This window comes from Pavona decussata, unplaced genomic scaffold (assembly GCF_977016875.1).
Source record: "Pavona decussata unplaced genomic scaffold, jaPavDecu1.1 SCAFFOLD_161, whole genome shotgun sequence".
NCBI lineage: Eukaryota > Metazoa > Cnidaria > Anthozoa > Scleractinia > Agariciidae > Pavona > Pavona decussata.
The window spans coordinates 1472501-1488449 of NW_028145572.1; the positions used below are offsets into that span (position 1 = coordinate 1472501).

Genomic DNA, 15949 nt, shown 5'->3' on the forward strand with positions numbered 1-15949 from the left:
AATTTCGACTTAAATTTGGACCTAATGTTTGATAAGTAAGAATGTGTTGCAACACCCATGACAAGGACCCTGGACTATATGCAACATTTCTTTCATTTGGACATATAGTTTACCAATTGCACATTTTGGTAAATAGATTTTTATGAGTTTTTTACCTGAATGTTTTCACCAATTTTACTTGGTGTAATGAGTGTCAAAACAACCGCGGTCGGCCCGTAAATATTCGTTATATTTCTTATTTGATGATTGTAGATACCTTAGGCGGAATGAATAATGGCCATTCCTGACTGCTGTTATGGTTTGTGATGAATTAGTTATATAATAAAGATAGATATTTATCAACGACAAATTATGGTGGCCTTTGGTTATTTTCGGACTTAAGAGTAATTCTTCCCAAACCGCTTGTTTCAATCACCTTTCATTGTTGCCACCTTTACAAAAATAATGAAGTTATAACCGAATGCGACGTTTCAAGTTCTTACAAGTGTTCAAAAAACTTTTCAGGAGATAAACCCATAAAATTTACTAGACAACGCGCGGTCTTTGGGAAACTTTTACTCATTGCTATCAATATAAACAGTATGCTTAAAGAGTGCGGCTACAAAAATAATTTACTACAACAAAATGATAACAGGCAAATGTCTAGAGTACTTCAATTCTGTCAATCCTTAGTCCTAGTGTCGGCAGGTTTAAAAATTCAAGGCCAAAGAAAGTTAATGATGGAAATTCACATCTTGTGACGATTGTATCTTACAAAGCAATTAAACTTCAGCGCCAAATAATCTTGCAAAACTTCCTGTTGTCCAGTCGTGTGTGTCACAATCGGAAAATAAAAACACAGTAGAAAGAAATGGATAGATAATTATGAATAATAAACATTGCTTTGTGATCCGTGAACTCTGTTTAATTACTCTTTTTAAGATCATTTTCCTAGGACTCAGTTTATTATCTGTATAACAATGGAACCTCCTCTGTTCAAGCAATCATGACACCCTTGGGACCGAGTTAATAAAACCTTGTCTTTGACACGCCTGCCAGCCCTATTAAAACATCAGTAGCCGACAGTAAACAAAAAAATCATTTAAATCACACCTTAGCGGTAACGCGCTCTATTTCATTCCAAACAATACCGTTTACAACCAAGCACATATTTAAGCATACATCCTTTTTCGGCCGGCGCATTTAACATTTGGCTGCCTATCGTGGTGGAAGGAATTGACTGTCACGGTACCCTGGACGATGGCGACCAACAATGCTTATGCCTTCAACTTCTTCTAAGTCTTGAATCTTGTTACATTTGTTATTCTTGCGATTTTTGCGATATTTGTAATGAACGCTTTTAGCTAGCATAGAAATTCCTTGTTACTTTTGCGATATTTGCGGACATTTCGGGGCCCTTCTTGCCTTCATCTTATCTTAAGTCTTGAATCTTGTTACATTTGTTATTCTTGCAATTTTTGTAGTGAATGGTTTTTGCTAGCAAGAAAAATCCTTGTTACTTTTGCGATAATTGCGATATTTGCGGACATTTCGGGGCCCTTCTTGCCTTCATCTTATCCTAAGTCTTGAATCTTGTTACATTTGTTATTCTTGCCATTTTTGCGATATTTGTAGTGAATGGTTTTTGCTAGCAAGAAAAATCGTTGTTACTTTTGCGATGTTTGCGGACATTTCAGGGCCCTTCTTGCCTTCATCTTCTCTTAAGTCTTGAATCTTGCTACATTTGTTATTCTTGCCATTTTTGCGATATTTGTAATGAATGGTTTTTGCAAGCAAGGAAAGTCCTTGTTACTTTTGCGATATTTGCGTTATTTGTAATGAACGGTTTTAGCTAGCAAGGAAAATCCTTGTTACTTTTGCGATATTTGCGGACATTTCGGGGCCCTCCTTGCCTTCATCTTCTTCTAAGTCTTGAATCTTGTTACATTTGTTATTCTTGCGATTTTTACGATATTTGTAATGAACGGTTTTAGCTAGCAAGGAAAATCCTTGTTACTTTTGCGATATTTGCGGACATTTCGGGGCTCTTCTTGCCTTCAAGTTCCTCTAAGTCTTGAGTCTTGTTACATTAGTTATTTTTGCGATGTTTGAGATATTTGTAATGAATGGTTTTAGCTAGCTAGGAAAATCCTTGTTACTTTTGCGATATTTGTGATATTTGCGGACATTTCGGGGCCCTTCTTGCCTTCATCTTCTCCTAAGTCTTGAATCTTATTACATTTGTTATTCTTGTGATTTTTGCGATATTTATAATGAACGGTTTTAGCTAGCAAGGAAAATCCTTGTTACTTTTGCGAAAATAATTTGCTAGCAAATTCTTGCTAACAAGGTCGATCCTGGACATATCTCCCTAATATAAACCTCGTAGGTCATCTATTTACTATAATAGCCATCCAGGTTGCACAAAAACGAGCACGGCGACCCCCATTTTTTATTGCATTTTTGTAATGCTCATAACATAGTCATGAACTGGACCAAGTCTTAGACAATTTTAAATACTCCTTCTTTTTCAGCGGAATCACCTTAACTAAGATATTTAATTTATTGTAATATGCAAATGAGAAAATGATGGCGTCATTTTAGTGGTAACAGCATGGAGACAACTCACAAAATCGTGAATTTCTTTGGAAAGAATGTGCCTACGTAATTGAAACTTAAGAAAGACACAGGATGGTCTATAGTATGATGTTGCTTTGGCAACACTCTTGGCTCCATTCTCTTGCTGCTTTGAACCAAACATTGGGTGATGTTTGTCAAAATGTCATTCCAACATGAGAGAGAGATCTGGAAACAAAGCTGTTGCCATGGCAAAATCACAGTATGCAGTACTTTATGTCTGCAATATTGCCAGATATGGTCTTGATTTTGTGATTTGTCCCCAACCACTTATAAGGTCATCAGGTATTACAAAAAAGGATTACCATTCCTATTTGTTTTAAAAAGTCTTTAAGATAAGCTAAACTTGTTTTGAAGTTCATAAGCACTTTAAAGCAAATTGAGCCATCTTTGGTTTATATACTTTTGTCAATTGAGATGCAGTTTTTCACCACTGTTGGAATGCACAAGTATTTAAATGTTGTCATAACAACCACAGCACCTGGCGCCTTGCCTGCAGTGCCAAAAGGGGTGGGGGGTGGGGGGGAGGAGAGAATTGAAAGCATCACAGATTTTAAAAATTTTTAACCCTCAAGGACCTACTTTCTTTGATGAAAATTGATTGGAGAAGGATAGGCCCATGCAATTCCTTTTGCCCTGGCGTATCTTCCTTCCTTATGCTCCCCCTTTATATTTTTCACGCACCCATGGGTTGGCTATGGATTTTTTTCCTTGAAACGCACAATCCACAGTCATGTACAAACTCCATCTTCTTGCAAACATAAAATCTTATCTGTAGGAATAAATCTTTTGTTAACTGAGAAGAAAGTGCAAAATTATCTAAATAAAATCTCCCCGACGAGGCTACATTAAGGACCAAAACTTTACATTTTTTACATTTCTTGTTAATGTATGATTAGATAGATGAGGTAGATAGAGATAGATAGTTCATTCACCTTAAAAACTTGCAGCTAAGAGCTGAATTGCGATAAGGTTTACAAATCCAAATTAAAATAATTTATTGTGCTAAATTTTATTATAACTAATTAAAAGGCTTTACAACTTAATCAAAACTAAAAGATTAGGAATTGATGTATGAATAGGAATTTTAAAGACAGTATCTGATAAAATATAGAGGTTGCAGGCTTATTCCTTTCTCTGTTGTTATTGTTTTTTTTTTGTTTTTTGTAGTTTTCCACCTCAGCTTGTTGTGCAATGAAGAATAACTTTTGTAAGAACTGTTCCAGAAGCCTGGTGTTTAATTATTTGTCAAATTTACCATATGCAGTAAATAAACCCTGTTCCAAGGCATGAAGTGCTCCATGCCAAATTAAAATATAGTTACAAGGTGTGAAGTTAGGCTGCTTGTATATTTTTAGAACTGCTTGTATTCAGGGAAAAAATCCGAAAGCCTAACCCTCTATAAAGAAACCTTTCCTCTTGCCACCCCCGCCCCTCCCCCTGGCCCCACCCCCAACTCCTTGAAATTGAAACTTTGAGTGAAGTAATGTGTCGACAAGTGCTGAAAAGGCCAAACTTTGGATTGGAGGTGAACTGACAGTTCCAGTCCCAGTTCCTTTTACCTCACTCTGTATCTTGGCTCCTGTGGGCTAGCTTTCTTGAGGTTTTCCTGTCAAAAATGTCATTCCACCTGGCCCTGTTGTGAACGGCCAAAATCGCCCAGACATTGTAAAGCTCGGAAGGCCTTTGATTATTGGCTCTGTTAACTCACAATCTTTTTGTCCAGCCACTTGTGACAAGCTGGATAGTTGCCCAGTTCGAAGGTTATAATTTTTTTAATCAGTCGGTCGCTAACTCCCTTCAAGGTAGATAACCTCGCTAAGACAGCCCGAGGCAAAGCTCGAAAATCGTTTACCACGAAAAATGATTGCCCGGAGACAAGGTACTACACTTTTCATTGGCCTGGTCATTGTACAATCAAAGACTAGTTCTCATTGGTCAAGCGGAAGTCAAGAGGTACATCCATAATGCGCCGATCAACTCGAAACTTCAACATCCCCCCCCCGGGCAAACCCCGGGCATTTGAACTTTTGAAGATTGGATCGTTCAAATTCCCGCCCCCTAGGGCCCAAATGGTGTTCAAATGCCCTACCTTATCGTCGGATTTGTCTGTCAAATGCCCTTCCTAAAGAACAATCGTTGTCGGCTCCTGTCATGAGTTACTACAAAAACCACAACTTTAACATTGAAACTCATGATTGGAAATTGAATTTATTAAGTCGGACAATGACAATCAGCAAGTGTAAACTGTTCTAACTCCGAAACACGGCAACGGTTGTTTAACGAGAAATACATAATAACATATTTAAAATGAGTTAGCCGGCTACGTAGACTGTTCGAGTGGCAGGGTATTCTGCAGTTTAAGCCAAAGCGGCGGTTTTTCATTCGACAATATTTTTTTTTCTTTAACTGTTCACTTCTGTTTTATGACTATTCTAAAAACCTCTGCGGACACAAATGCATAGAAATACATATTAATTAGTTAGCCGGCCACGTAGAATGTTATTCGAGTGGCTGGATATTCTGCAATTTAAGCCAAAGCGGTTTTTCATTCGACAGTGTTTATTTCTTTCACTACTCACTGCAGGACAAAGCCGCAGCTTGACTCCTTGTATAAAAAATCTACATCGTTTACAGGCAATCTATAAAAATAATTAATATTTAAGCACTCTCACTTTTGAAGACCTTTTTTGGTAAGCTTTCATTGTAATGCTGTATCTCTTCCTTTTCTTATCCATCTCGTTCAAACACGTGTTTATAGCTGTTAGCGACTTCGGCGACCTCCCAAAAAAGCGATTTGAAACCTGACACTTCCGGTTCAATTTTCCCCACCCCACCCAGGCAAGGTCAAATTCCCCACCCCTGGGAAGGCCTTACCCGTCAAATTCCCCACTCCCGGGCACAGAAAATAGTCAAATGCCCGGGGTTTGCCCGGGGGGGGGATGTTGAAGTTTCGATTTGATCGGCGCATAAGAATGGCGGCCCCTTCGCGTGAACTTCGGAGGTTTATGGAGTTTGGGCGGAAAGTTGTTGGAGTAGGGAGAAATTTCAGGTTTGGAAACATATTATGATAGGAACACCGTGCAAGGCACAATAAAATTAACTGTTTCGTCTTTATTTGACAGAGAACACGCCGTGGAATTAGGAAATCCCATACCCAAGAACCCATTAATCTTCCTTAAACCACCATCAAGCTACCTAAAGCAAGGAGGCAAAATCAAGGTAAAAGTCTCAAAAATTATAAAGACTCTTTCTCAATTCGCCAGCAGGCATGCCCTGTATACAATTACAGAAGGAATTATTGGAAGGGGTGAACAAGAGAACCGGTCAGTATAAAATGCAGACTGCAGACTAGGTATAAAATGCAGACTAGGTATAAAATGCAGACTGCAGACTGCAAACTGCAGACTGGGTGTAAAATGCAGACTGATATCAAAACCGTCTCTTCGTCAAATACAGGATGCATTTTCAATTTTCAACTTACCCTAGTGTCACGCAATCACATTTCCGAGATCATCTCCCACAAAATTGACCTTATTTTTGACCCATTTCTCAACAGTTTGTTTTCTTTATCTCGATTTGGTAGCTTTCATTTCCTGAGGCTCTTTCTTCACAAAGAAGACTCGAGCTTAGTTGCTTTGCATTAGTTCGTAAACAATTACGCCCATGACGGTTTTCATAATTATTATAATCGAGGGAAACAGACTTGATTTCCGAGGGGGCAAGCAATTTGACATCGACAGATTTTAACTAGTTCTTTGAATATTAACGAAGTTTGTCAAAGACAAATTGTATACCTTCAGTATTCTAGCAATACATGAACACATATTTTATTCAAAAAACATTATTTTACTGCCACCCTGACTGCCACTTACCGATGGCGCCGATATCATGTTGACGCAAAGCGGTGAAAAGGTCAACCACGTGCGAAGTAAAGGTCATGTGTCCGCGTTATTGTTTACGTCATGCTTTGGTGTTGTTTATTTCAAGGTTGACGCTTTTCGAAAAGAATATAATAATGTCAATTTCATGGGAACTGATCTTGAAAGACGATTGTATGACACTAGCGTAAGTTAAGTTGAACAATTCAAAATGTATCCTGTATTTGACGAAGAGGCGGTTTTGCTCTGAGTCTGCATTTTATACCCAGTCTGCCGTCTGCAGTCTGCATTTTATACCCAGTCTGCAGTCTGCATTTTATACTGACCGACTAGAGAACCGACGGGTGAGGTATGAGGGGCCTCGGTTGGGGGAGACTCCCATGGTATTAAGGGCATGTTTCCCAAGCTGAGTCTGTCACGTTGCAGAAATAGCCAGTAGACACTGCATAGAGTGGCTCATATGTGGTGTCACGACTGATTGCTGTGATGAGGTTGGGATAGGAGCATTTAATTGCCTAAAAAAGGCACTGACGAGGGTCATTTGAACAATATTTTGGCTCAGGGGTGCAAATTTAAAGGAGCTCCATTTTTAAGCTTGAACGTCAAAGGAACACAGGGTGCACCTAATTTCTGCATTCTGCCTATATAAGAGAGACAATTCAGCCAATGCAAAACCTATTCCCATGCCCTTATGCTTACTTTTAATATGTTCATCATGAGAGGAAGAGAACAACAGTACCAGGAACAAGGCTGCTACTGCAGGATTTTCATCAGATGTCTCAGTCGTCTCTAATTGGTAATAAATATCCCACATACTGCCTACACTATATTGGGATACCGATTGGTTGGCACTTTTATGTAATCATCACTGGAAAACACTTGGTTCTCCTGTCAAAATATTTATATTTAACAAATCGACGGCAGTTTTCTATGGTCTATACTCTTATAGACCATAAAATGACGTCAAAAAATGTTCAAAACTCAAGTGGAACCACGAGCCGCAGGCGAGTGGTTTCACTGCCAAGTTTTGGACATTTTATGGCGTCATTTTATGGTCTATAAGAGTATAGACCATAGAAAACTGCCGTCGATTTGTTTTTTACAATAACATGGAAAAAGTACGAGTGGAATTGGCTGTTTTTTTTCGTTGAGAAAGCGCGCGCGTTACATCTGACGTCATTTTTATTGTCTGTACTCTTATAGACAATAGCTAGGAACCAATCAGCGCGCGGGAATTTGGACAGTTATTGTAAAATTTGCTATGTTTATCTCTTTTTCCAGTTTTAAACTTCACAAATGTTATTGGTATATTGAGACATGTAAGATTTTAACTTTTTAAGTCTTTTTCTCAGATCCCTCCGGGCTGTAACCAGCTGCATCATGAGGTAGAACTTGCTGTTGTGATTGGCAAAACAGGAGCATCCATTTCAGAATCAAATGCCATGGATCACGTAGGAGGATATGCGCTTGCTCTAGACATGACTGCTCGAGATATTCAAGATAAGGCCAAGAAACATGGCTGGCCATGGACATTTGCTAAAGGATTTGACACTGCATTGCCTATCAGTGAATTCATCCCAAAGGCAGAGATTCCAGACCCTGATAATGTTCACCTATGGCTGAAGGTTGATGGTGAAATGAAACAAGATGGCAATACACAAGATTTCATCTTCAAGATCCCTCATCTGATAAGTTACATCAGTCTGAGGATGACTCTAGAGGAAGGGGATTTAATTTTGACAGGGACCCCACAGGGTGTGTCACCAGTCAAACCTGGCCAAACTATAATTTGTGGTCTGGTGGATAAAATTGAGATGACATTTCCTGTCATACAGTAGAAAAGGACAAATTACTTGTCGGTGTTTAAATTTACTCAATTTTCCTAAGTTACAACAGCATGATTACTATTTTAAGTTTAAGTACTATGTGTAACTTTATCACTGAACAGATAAAATTGAGATGACATTTCCTGTCATACAGCAGAAAAGAATAAATTAAAGCAAACTGTGTCTTAGTGTTTTAATTTACTGAATTTTCCTAAGTTACAACAGCATAATATTACTATTTAAGTTTAAGTAATATGTGTAACTTTATCACTGTATTAACAGCATAAAAAGCAATAATTAAATTAAGTCATTCACAATAATAACCCAAGCAATTAGAGGGCTGAGTGCATAACAATCTTCTGTCGAATTTTAGGTTGATTTTTCATCTCGCTCAAAAGTCTCTTAATTATTAAATGTTGCCTCCAATTTTGTCTGAGAACATTGCTCTTTTTTTGTGCTGGTTTGTGCTTGGTTTTCAAGTAAACAAGGCCAAGCTATCGAGCCATTGAAAGAACAAAAAAGCGGAAAAACATGCTTTGGAGTGAAAAAATACAGCACATTGTTCTTTGATTAAATTGAAGGCCACATGCAAACATTTGGTCACTTTTTGAGTGAAATGTGAAATCATATGGTGGTTGTGCATTCATCCCTTCAATATTTATAGTGAACTCCTTCCAATAATGAGCCCTAACTGGAAACAAATTAACCCTCCACAAGTATAAACCCCCCAAAAACGTTCTTTAATTAATTATAAGCCTAGGGTGTATTTTTGGAATTCATAGTATATGTAAAAATCAAGGAAACTATAGTAAGGCAACTTCTGGGGTTCAATAGCCATCAGAACTCTGCTGATAGATGCCTGGTAGTAATAATTGACCAATGCTAGTGTAGTGCTTGTGATGAAAACATGTAACAGGACAATATTTTATCTGTGATTAAAGGGACTATGTCAGCTATTTTTAGTACAACTAAAAATTTTATCAATACAAACCTAAACTGCATTAGTGCACTGAGAGAATTTATAAGTGCCTTTGTATATGGATTGGTTGAGATGGAAATGGACTGGCAACTTGAAAAGATTGGATGTTTTTTTTTTCAAGTCATGTCATTATGTCACGCAAAAATCAGTGAGAGCTTTTGAAGTTGTACTTTAATGATGTACTCCTACAACAATTTGCACTATATTCGGAGTTTAAAATAATATAACTTATAATAAACAAATTAATAATATGCATAGAAATTCTTCTTTGAAGAATTCATTATTTAGAAATCTTTGTCTTGGTGCTATGTGAGCATATTGTTTATGAGGAAGCATGCATATTTGCAATTTTGGAATGATTGCATATAATATAATTTCATAAAAACAACAATGTCAATATATGACAAGGTGTTTGATTGCTACAAGGACAGAAAGATTTTATGTTGGCAAATCAAGATCCAATCAACATTGCAGCTAAACTTCAGTGTTTATGTTGTTGTGGAGTTTGTGTTTCCCTGTTGTTATAGCTCACTTTGAAAATGAGTGATGGCCTGGGTTGAGAGTAACTGCCCAAGTGATTGTGGGATTGTTTGGGGGGACGCAAAAATGCGAAGATAATAGCCAACGTCCCCCCAAACCTTCCCACAATCGCTTGGGCAGCTACTCTCGACCCAGGCCATCACTCTTTTTCAAAGTGGGCTATTATTTTATTTATCATCACCATCATCATCATCACCATCATTATTATTATTATCTGTATATTATGGGACTATCCTGAAACATTTTTCATAATAACTGTCAATTTTTTTGTGTGCAGGGTGTGTTCATAGAATTTTAAAACCGTTATTAGTAACTAATCTTTGAGCATACAAATGTAAAGTACTCAAATGGAATTTGTTTTTAGAGAACATTTGTTCAAATTTATAAGCAGTTAGGAAGAATCCTAGCCCACCAAAATTATGCTAGTTAAAAGATATCGATGTAAAATGCTGCAGCTTTATTCAGTAAAAGAGGACAGTGCCAGCTAACAGGAATATTCTCAATAAAAGTAAATGTAGCATTTGAATATGAGGCAGAGAAATGGGGATTTTATACATATATGAACATACGTTTTAGATGTTCATTAATTATATTATACTAAAATATACTTATTTTATACTCGACCCCACAAGCTTTTAGCTTTAAAATTTTGTCGAGTGAAAATTAAGGCTATCTGCCTGTCTGTCTACGTGTTTTATGCCAATGACTAAAAAGCTATCACCTTAGTAATTGCCATTCACCAAAATGTCTGAATTAATTGAACTTGGATCATTGCATGATGGAAAAGTAACACTTCTAAATTATAACACTTGTGACAACCTTTGGATGTACATCAGAACCACTGGGCTTCAGTTCCTTCATCCAGCTGTAGATCGGCATCATGATGCCTTTGCACAATCACATCTGCTACTTGATTTTTTTCTCCTGAGATGGGCACTAATTCATACTTTCCTCTGCAGTCTGGGCAACCATCCAGAATTTCTTTGAGTTTGCGGATGAACAGCACCACCTATCCAAATAAACAAGAAAACAATTTTTGAAGAAAATTACCATTTGCCGCCCATTATATATACTGTGTTTTACAAGGATTCCCAGGGAGGGGAGGGGGGGGGATGGTTTAGCTGTTTTGGTCTGAAACAGGGTATTGGATTTTAGCCATTTTGCTAAGAAAGTCTGAAAACAGGTATGGATTCTATGTAATGTTTAAAACACGAGCAGCAGTGTTTTGTCAGGATTTAAAACCACGAGGCACTGCCGAGTGGTTTTAGACCCGATAAAACATGTGCTGGGAGTTTTTTTGAATGGCTTCAAAAACATTCCTGGAAAAGCATGTCAAGAGAGTTCATAACAATGATCCTTTTGTGAATGTTGGAAATTAGCACAAGATAAAAGGTAAACATGGCATACTAATAAGGAGGAGGTTTTATCAGATATAAAACCACTGCATGTGATGCTTTATCAACCATTTGATAGGTCAATGGTCTTATAAATTATTAATGAGTTTTTGAAACCGGGCCAGGTACTGGTCTGAAATAGGGTTAGGATTTGGAGGACCGAGCCGCACAACCCCACTAACTCTGGGATTCCGAGTAGTACCCCACTGGAAAGAAGTTTAACACAAACCAGAAAATATCCGCACCCACCCCATGGAAGGTCATTGGAAATTCCAAGGGAAGGGCCTTCATAAGTAAAAAGCTGAACTGGAATTTGCACCAAACACTTCATTTGTACATGCCTTTCACAACCCTTGAAATTCATCCTTTGATCATGGTGGCATGTGATAAATATCAAATATTATAACTTAGATTACAACACTGGACTTCGCACTGCACTCAACTCATAAATTGTTCAAGTGAAGATCTTTTGAGTAAAATATGTAGATGTAGATTGACAGGGGACAAAAACCTTTTATGGGAAGGGTATGGGTATTTGCTGGAACAAGGCATTCTAACTTGTAGTACTACTGTTACAAGGTAGTTGGAGATCGAGAAATAGTCGATTTTGGCTTTATTTCCTCAACAATTTGCCATTCTGAATAAACAACATACCTGTTCATCTCGCTGTTGGCGACTCAATCCAGCCTCTGGGTTGTTAGACATGTCGCACAGAGACATAAGCTGAACAGCATACTCCATGATGACGTAGTATTCGTCTATCTCCCCGGAATTGTCTGGGCGTGGCATCTCTATTCGGTGCACCGTGTGTTTGTAAGACCTCTTCAGTATCCCACCTCTAGTAATCTCCAGCGGCGCGAGGTCACCAGCGCATTTCACTCTTGAGTCAGACTCCTCAATTGTATCGTAGGTGTAGCAGGTTTTAGGCAGCAAGATAAACAGCTTTTTCTTGGTAATTTTCTCACGGAATTCCCTCTTGGATTCTGCGATCCGCTCGTCCAGTTTTGGAAGCACCAACTTCAAGTAGCCGAAATAGTAGTTCCAAGCGAGACCATCTGCCACGTTTTTGTTTTCTTTCTCGTTGATCTGCGATATTTCCACGATGGAAAGATCTCGGAAACCAACAAGAAACAACAGTTGAGGAACCAAGAAGCAGTTTAGCGAAAACAAGATCGCGTAATCTGGACGGAAGAAAGTGTTGTAATTCTCATACAGGAAGTAGCATACGATCAGAAGGGATAAAATGGAGACAACGAAAATACTACGACCATAGTTGAAAGTGAAAGTGGAAGTGAAAACCTTCTTCCAACTTCCTTCATATCGAGTCTGTTTGTGTCGTAGCTCTTCGATAAGCAAGCACATTCTTCGCACTAGCTCACCGACAGCAAAACTCAAGATAAGAAGAGCAGTTGCGAAGATCAGGAAATCGATTTTCTCCTTGCTTTCTTGTTCTGCTGAAGTGTGTGCGACCGTTGCCTTGAAATGGACAACAGCAGAAATTACGATCACACCTGCTGCAGTGATCACGGCATAATTGCCACGACGTCTGGAAAGTGGTCCAAATCCATTATTCTGCGTTTGGGGATCCATGCTTGAACGCATAAATCTAGATCTCTCCACGGCTTGATGATTCTGCAGGAGATAAGGTGTGGTTGTGCGTGAATAATAGTTTTTTTTTCTTGGAATTAGGGGAATCCCCAGTTGCTAATTTTTACAGGAAACTACGTCATTCAATTATCGTTGTTTGCTTGATATTTCGCGAATAATCACCACCTTTTGGCTATGAAATAAAAGGAAGTTTAGCTTATTTAGAAGGCCTTTAAAAATAAGGAAGGATGGTGTTTTTAGTTTTGCAACATCTTCTCTAGTTCCAGAGATATTCAGTTTTTTTGTATTATGCAAATGAATGAATGTCGTTGTTACAACCTCACACAGGATTTTACCAGGATTTGGCGCCACGCCAGCACATTCCTGCGGATCTTTACAAAACACTAGTTATTCTGGCTTAGTGGAAAATGGGGAGGGGGGGACCATTGACATCTCATTCTCGTCCCCAGAGCCTCCTGTCCCTCTTAGCCGGCGGGGCCTTCGCACGAGGGAAAGGAGGCTCTGGGGACACAGGATTTGATTGGCTAGTTCTTAACAATAGAAATCTAAAACGGAAGTGAAAATGTTAGCGGCAGAGCGACTGGCGGCCTGGCGCGAAAAATAAAAATAGCGTCAAAAAGAAATGCAGCACGATGGCGGACGCTAAAAAATCGCTAAAGATTCTCCGAAAAAGCCGTTGGCAAATGTTTTAAACATCTGCAGGCGTTATAATCAAACGGGTTTTAATTGGAAACCACTGATCTGTCAATAGTTTCGTGAAGGAAACACGGTGTGGAGTTGGCAAAAGTCTCAGTTAGAGTATCGGGAAGGGAAGTTTCGCTCGATGATAATTTTCCTTAAAAAAACTCCATCAACCTTGCTTTCACAAAAAAAAAAAAACATTTAAGAATTGCAGTCTTTAATGAAAAAGAGTCTATCTTCGCAAGAGCTTTCGTTGGCTGAGACAAAAGTGAAAGAGCTCGCAGTTCTACGTCATTGAATGGCTAAATTTCCCGAGCCTATCGGTGCAAACTGCTTCTCGCTCAAGCGACGATCACAAATGGCTGGAGCGCCGTTCCCCACAAATTTGTAACTTTGAATAAAGTACAGTATAAGTAGTAGTAGTAGTAAGGGAAATCTCCCTCAGCTCCTTTAGCTTTGCGATGTAAGGCAGCAAGAAGGCCTCTATTTCATGTTTGTGGTAACTAGCAGCAGTGTAAAATATGTTCTTTCTGTTTGAGTTCCCTTCAATGATATGATGACCGGATCCACTATCTCTAAGGAATTTGAAATTATATCTCTTGTTTTCTCTGTTGCTGTCACTGTCAGTGCAACTATAGGTACATTTGGAAACATGGCACTTAGCATACCAGGAACAGGTCTAAAAAATAATTATTTCCCTATGAATATTACTAATTACTAACAATGTTTAATTGTTTGTTTTTCGGGGGGAGGGGGGGGGGGTGGTGGTGGAATTTGGGAAATTACCTACTTGAAAGTGGAAGAGGGCAACACAAATAATTTACATATGCACTATCATCCCTTAAAATCTAATACCAGCTAGAATTATCTATGAGACACAAAAAGAGTGTCACTGAAAATATGAAAATTCCTTGAAATTGTATAATAGAAAATTTGTCAGAATAGAAATTGCATTCAACATTTGGTCTTTTTTAGAACAACTTTTTAATTTACTTAATATTTGGAACACTCATTGAACTCAATGAACTCAAAATAAGTCTCTTGAAGGCTACATAACATGATTAAACACACAAACGTCAATGTGTAACATAATAAGTGAATGAGTTAAATAATGTGTGCTGAAGTCAAAAATTATGGGTGAATTTATAGCAGAGATGGATAATCCAATCCGATGAATCTGTATGGTAGTTAATTTGCAGGCATAAATAATTGAGATGGAGTGCTAGTGTTACTAGTTTGTCTGATGATAATGAGTCATCTGTATAACAGTATGGGCACAGATAATTCTTCTTATGGCATTCATGTATAAAAATTATTAAAAGCATAATTGTTAATAGAACTGAGTGGAGTGCAAAGTCCAATATTTAGTAATTTATTACACCCATTTTGAAATCACATTTCTTTTTGTCCATGTTATAATAGGCTGCTTCAAGAAACCCGTTTTTTAAGTGGTTATTAATTATTATTTCATTTTATTTTCATGGGGTAAAGGGAGCTATTTGGAGACAAAAAAATAGTGTGATTCATGAATAAATCGCACTGTTGAGAGCCAATCGGATTGCAAGGATCACCAGTGATTTTAAAATAGGTGTAATAAACATAGAAACACCAGTTCCATCCTAAAAATGCGAACGTACTGTAGTCATTTTCCCATTAACGATTTGCATAACATTGTACAACTTTAATATAATGACAGATTAACCCTCACAGGTTTGTATAGTGTGATTTAGGCTGATCACAAAGTATATAGTTCTAGAGTATCTATATGTTTATTGTGAAAAGAAGCAGAATAAAACTTGTTACCATTCTGCAATGAGATGTGCCTCATCAACTACGGCTGCTTTGATCTTTTCCCTAATCTCTATACTGTCCAAAACCTTCCAATTCTTTTTCCCCCAATAAACTTAAATACACTTTTAATATTTCTTCCATTTGAGATACAGAGAAGTCTAACGATTCGCTTCAAAGAATCATTGAAGATGTGACAGATGGTAGTTTCATGCTGTCAAGTTTGATATCTGATCCCGCATCAGCGCATTCAACGGCGATGCGACAAAAATGATGGAGTCACTGACCTTCAGCCATGAGTCAAAACAAAGGGCAAAGCTGGAATATCAAGGATGTGTCGAAGGCAGAGACATCTGACACATCCGTCCTTTTTTCGACAATAATTCTAATTGCGTTCCCAAGCTTCTCACGAAGAGAAATCGATTCCAAAATAAGAAGACGCAGAACAGTCGCCAGTATCTCAATAAACTTTTTTCGCCTCTAGCAGCCGCCATGTTATTCTCTCCAAATTTGATGACATTTCAAGACTTCATACATGAATACCGGAAGTCCTAGAATCTAGGACTTCCGTAATCCTGCGTCCCCAGAGCCACTTGGTCCTCGTGCCCAGCCTCCAGCGGCTAAGAGGACCAGGCG

The 15949-nt window shown here is 38.2% G+C and overlaps 3 protein-coding genes and 1 long non-coding RNA gene across 4 annotated transcripts in view; 3 read left to right on the plus strand and 1 right to left on the minus strand.

The window, feature by feature from the left end:
* LOC146464653 (oxaloacetate decarboxylase, mitochondrial-like) overlaps window positions 1-3953 on the plus strand; it is a 40948-nt gene extending 36995 nt beyond the window's left edge. Inside the window, exon 5 of the transcript XR_014868437.1 lies at window positions 3145-3953. The gene's annotated coding sequence lies outside the window, so the exon portion shown is untranslated. The remainder of the gene's footprint in view (window positions 1-3144) is intronic.
* Window positions 3954-5590: 1637 nt separating this feature from the next.
* Window positions 5591-8506, plus strand: LOC146464659 (uncharacterized). Its single transcript, XM_085129476.1, has 3 exons — window positions 5591-5668; window positions 5742-5838; window positions 7850-8506. Exons 1-3 carry the CDS (start codon window positions 5592-5594, stop codon window positions 8333-8335), a joined length of 660 nt encoding a protein of 219 aa, XP_084985602.1. The 5' UTR covers window position 5591; the 3' UTR covers window positions 8336-8506.
* Window positions 8507-10278: 1772 nt separating this feature from the next.
* LOC146464660 (stimulator of interferon genes protein 3-like) lies at window positions 10279-12990 on the minus strand. Its single transcript, XM_085129463.1, has 2 exons — window positions 11891-12990; window positions 10279-10851 (listed from the first exon to the last, which is right to left on the minus strand). The coding sequence occupies exons 1-2, from the start codon at window positions 12836-12838 to the stop codon at window positions 10675-10677; spliced, it is 1125 nt and encodes a 374-aa protein (XP_084985589.1). The 5' UTR covers window positions 12839-12990; the 3' UTR covers window positions 10279-10674.
* Window positions 12991-13297: 307 nt separating this feature from the next.
* On the plus strand, window positions 13298-15338 carry LOC146464661 (uncharacterized). The gene is made up of 2 exons (XR_014868444.1): window positions 13298-13912; window positions 13949-15338. It is a non-coding gene; the product is annotated as an uncharacterized LOC146464661 (long non-coding RNA).
* Window positions 15339-15949: the final 611 nt, after the last annotated feature.

What these genes read in the sequence shown, in the direction of transcription:
- LOC146464659 (XM_085129476.1), top strand. Translation starts at nt 5,592, where the DNA reads ATGGCGGCCCCTTCGCGTGAACTTCGGAGGTTTATGGAGTTTGGGCGG. An exon ending in GGAGTAGGGAGAAATTTCAG is followed by an intron (nt 5,669 to 5,741) that starts GTTTGGAAACAT and finishes TTTATTTGACAG; the next exon opens with AGAACACGCCGTGGAATTAG. An exon ending in AGCAAGGAGGCAAAATCAAG is followed by an intron (nt 5,839 to 7,849) that starts GTAAAAGTCTCA and finishes TCTTTTTCTCAG; the next exon opens with ATCCCTCCGGGCTGTAACCA.
- LOC146464660 (XM_085129463.1), bottom strand. Translation starts at nt 12,838, where the DNA reads ATGCGTTCAAGCATGGATCCCCAAACGCAGAATAATGGATTTGGACCA. An exon ending in GCCAACAGCGAGATGAACAG is followed by an intron (nt 10,852 to 11,890) that starts GTATGTTGTTTA and finishes TTATTTGGATAG; the next exon opens with GTGGTGCTGTTCATCCGCAA.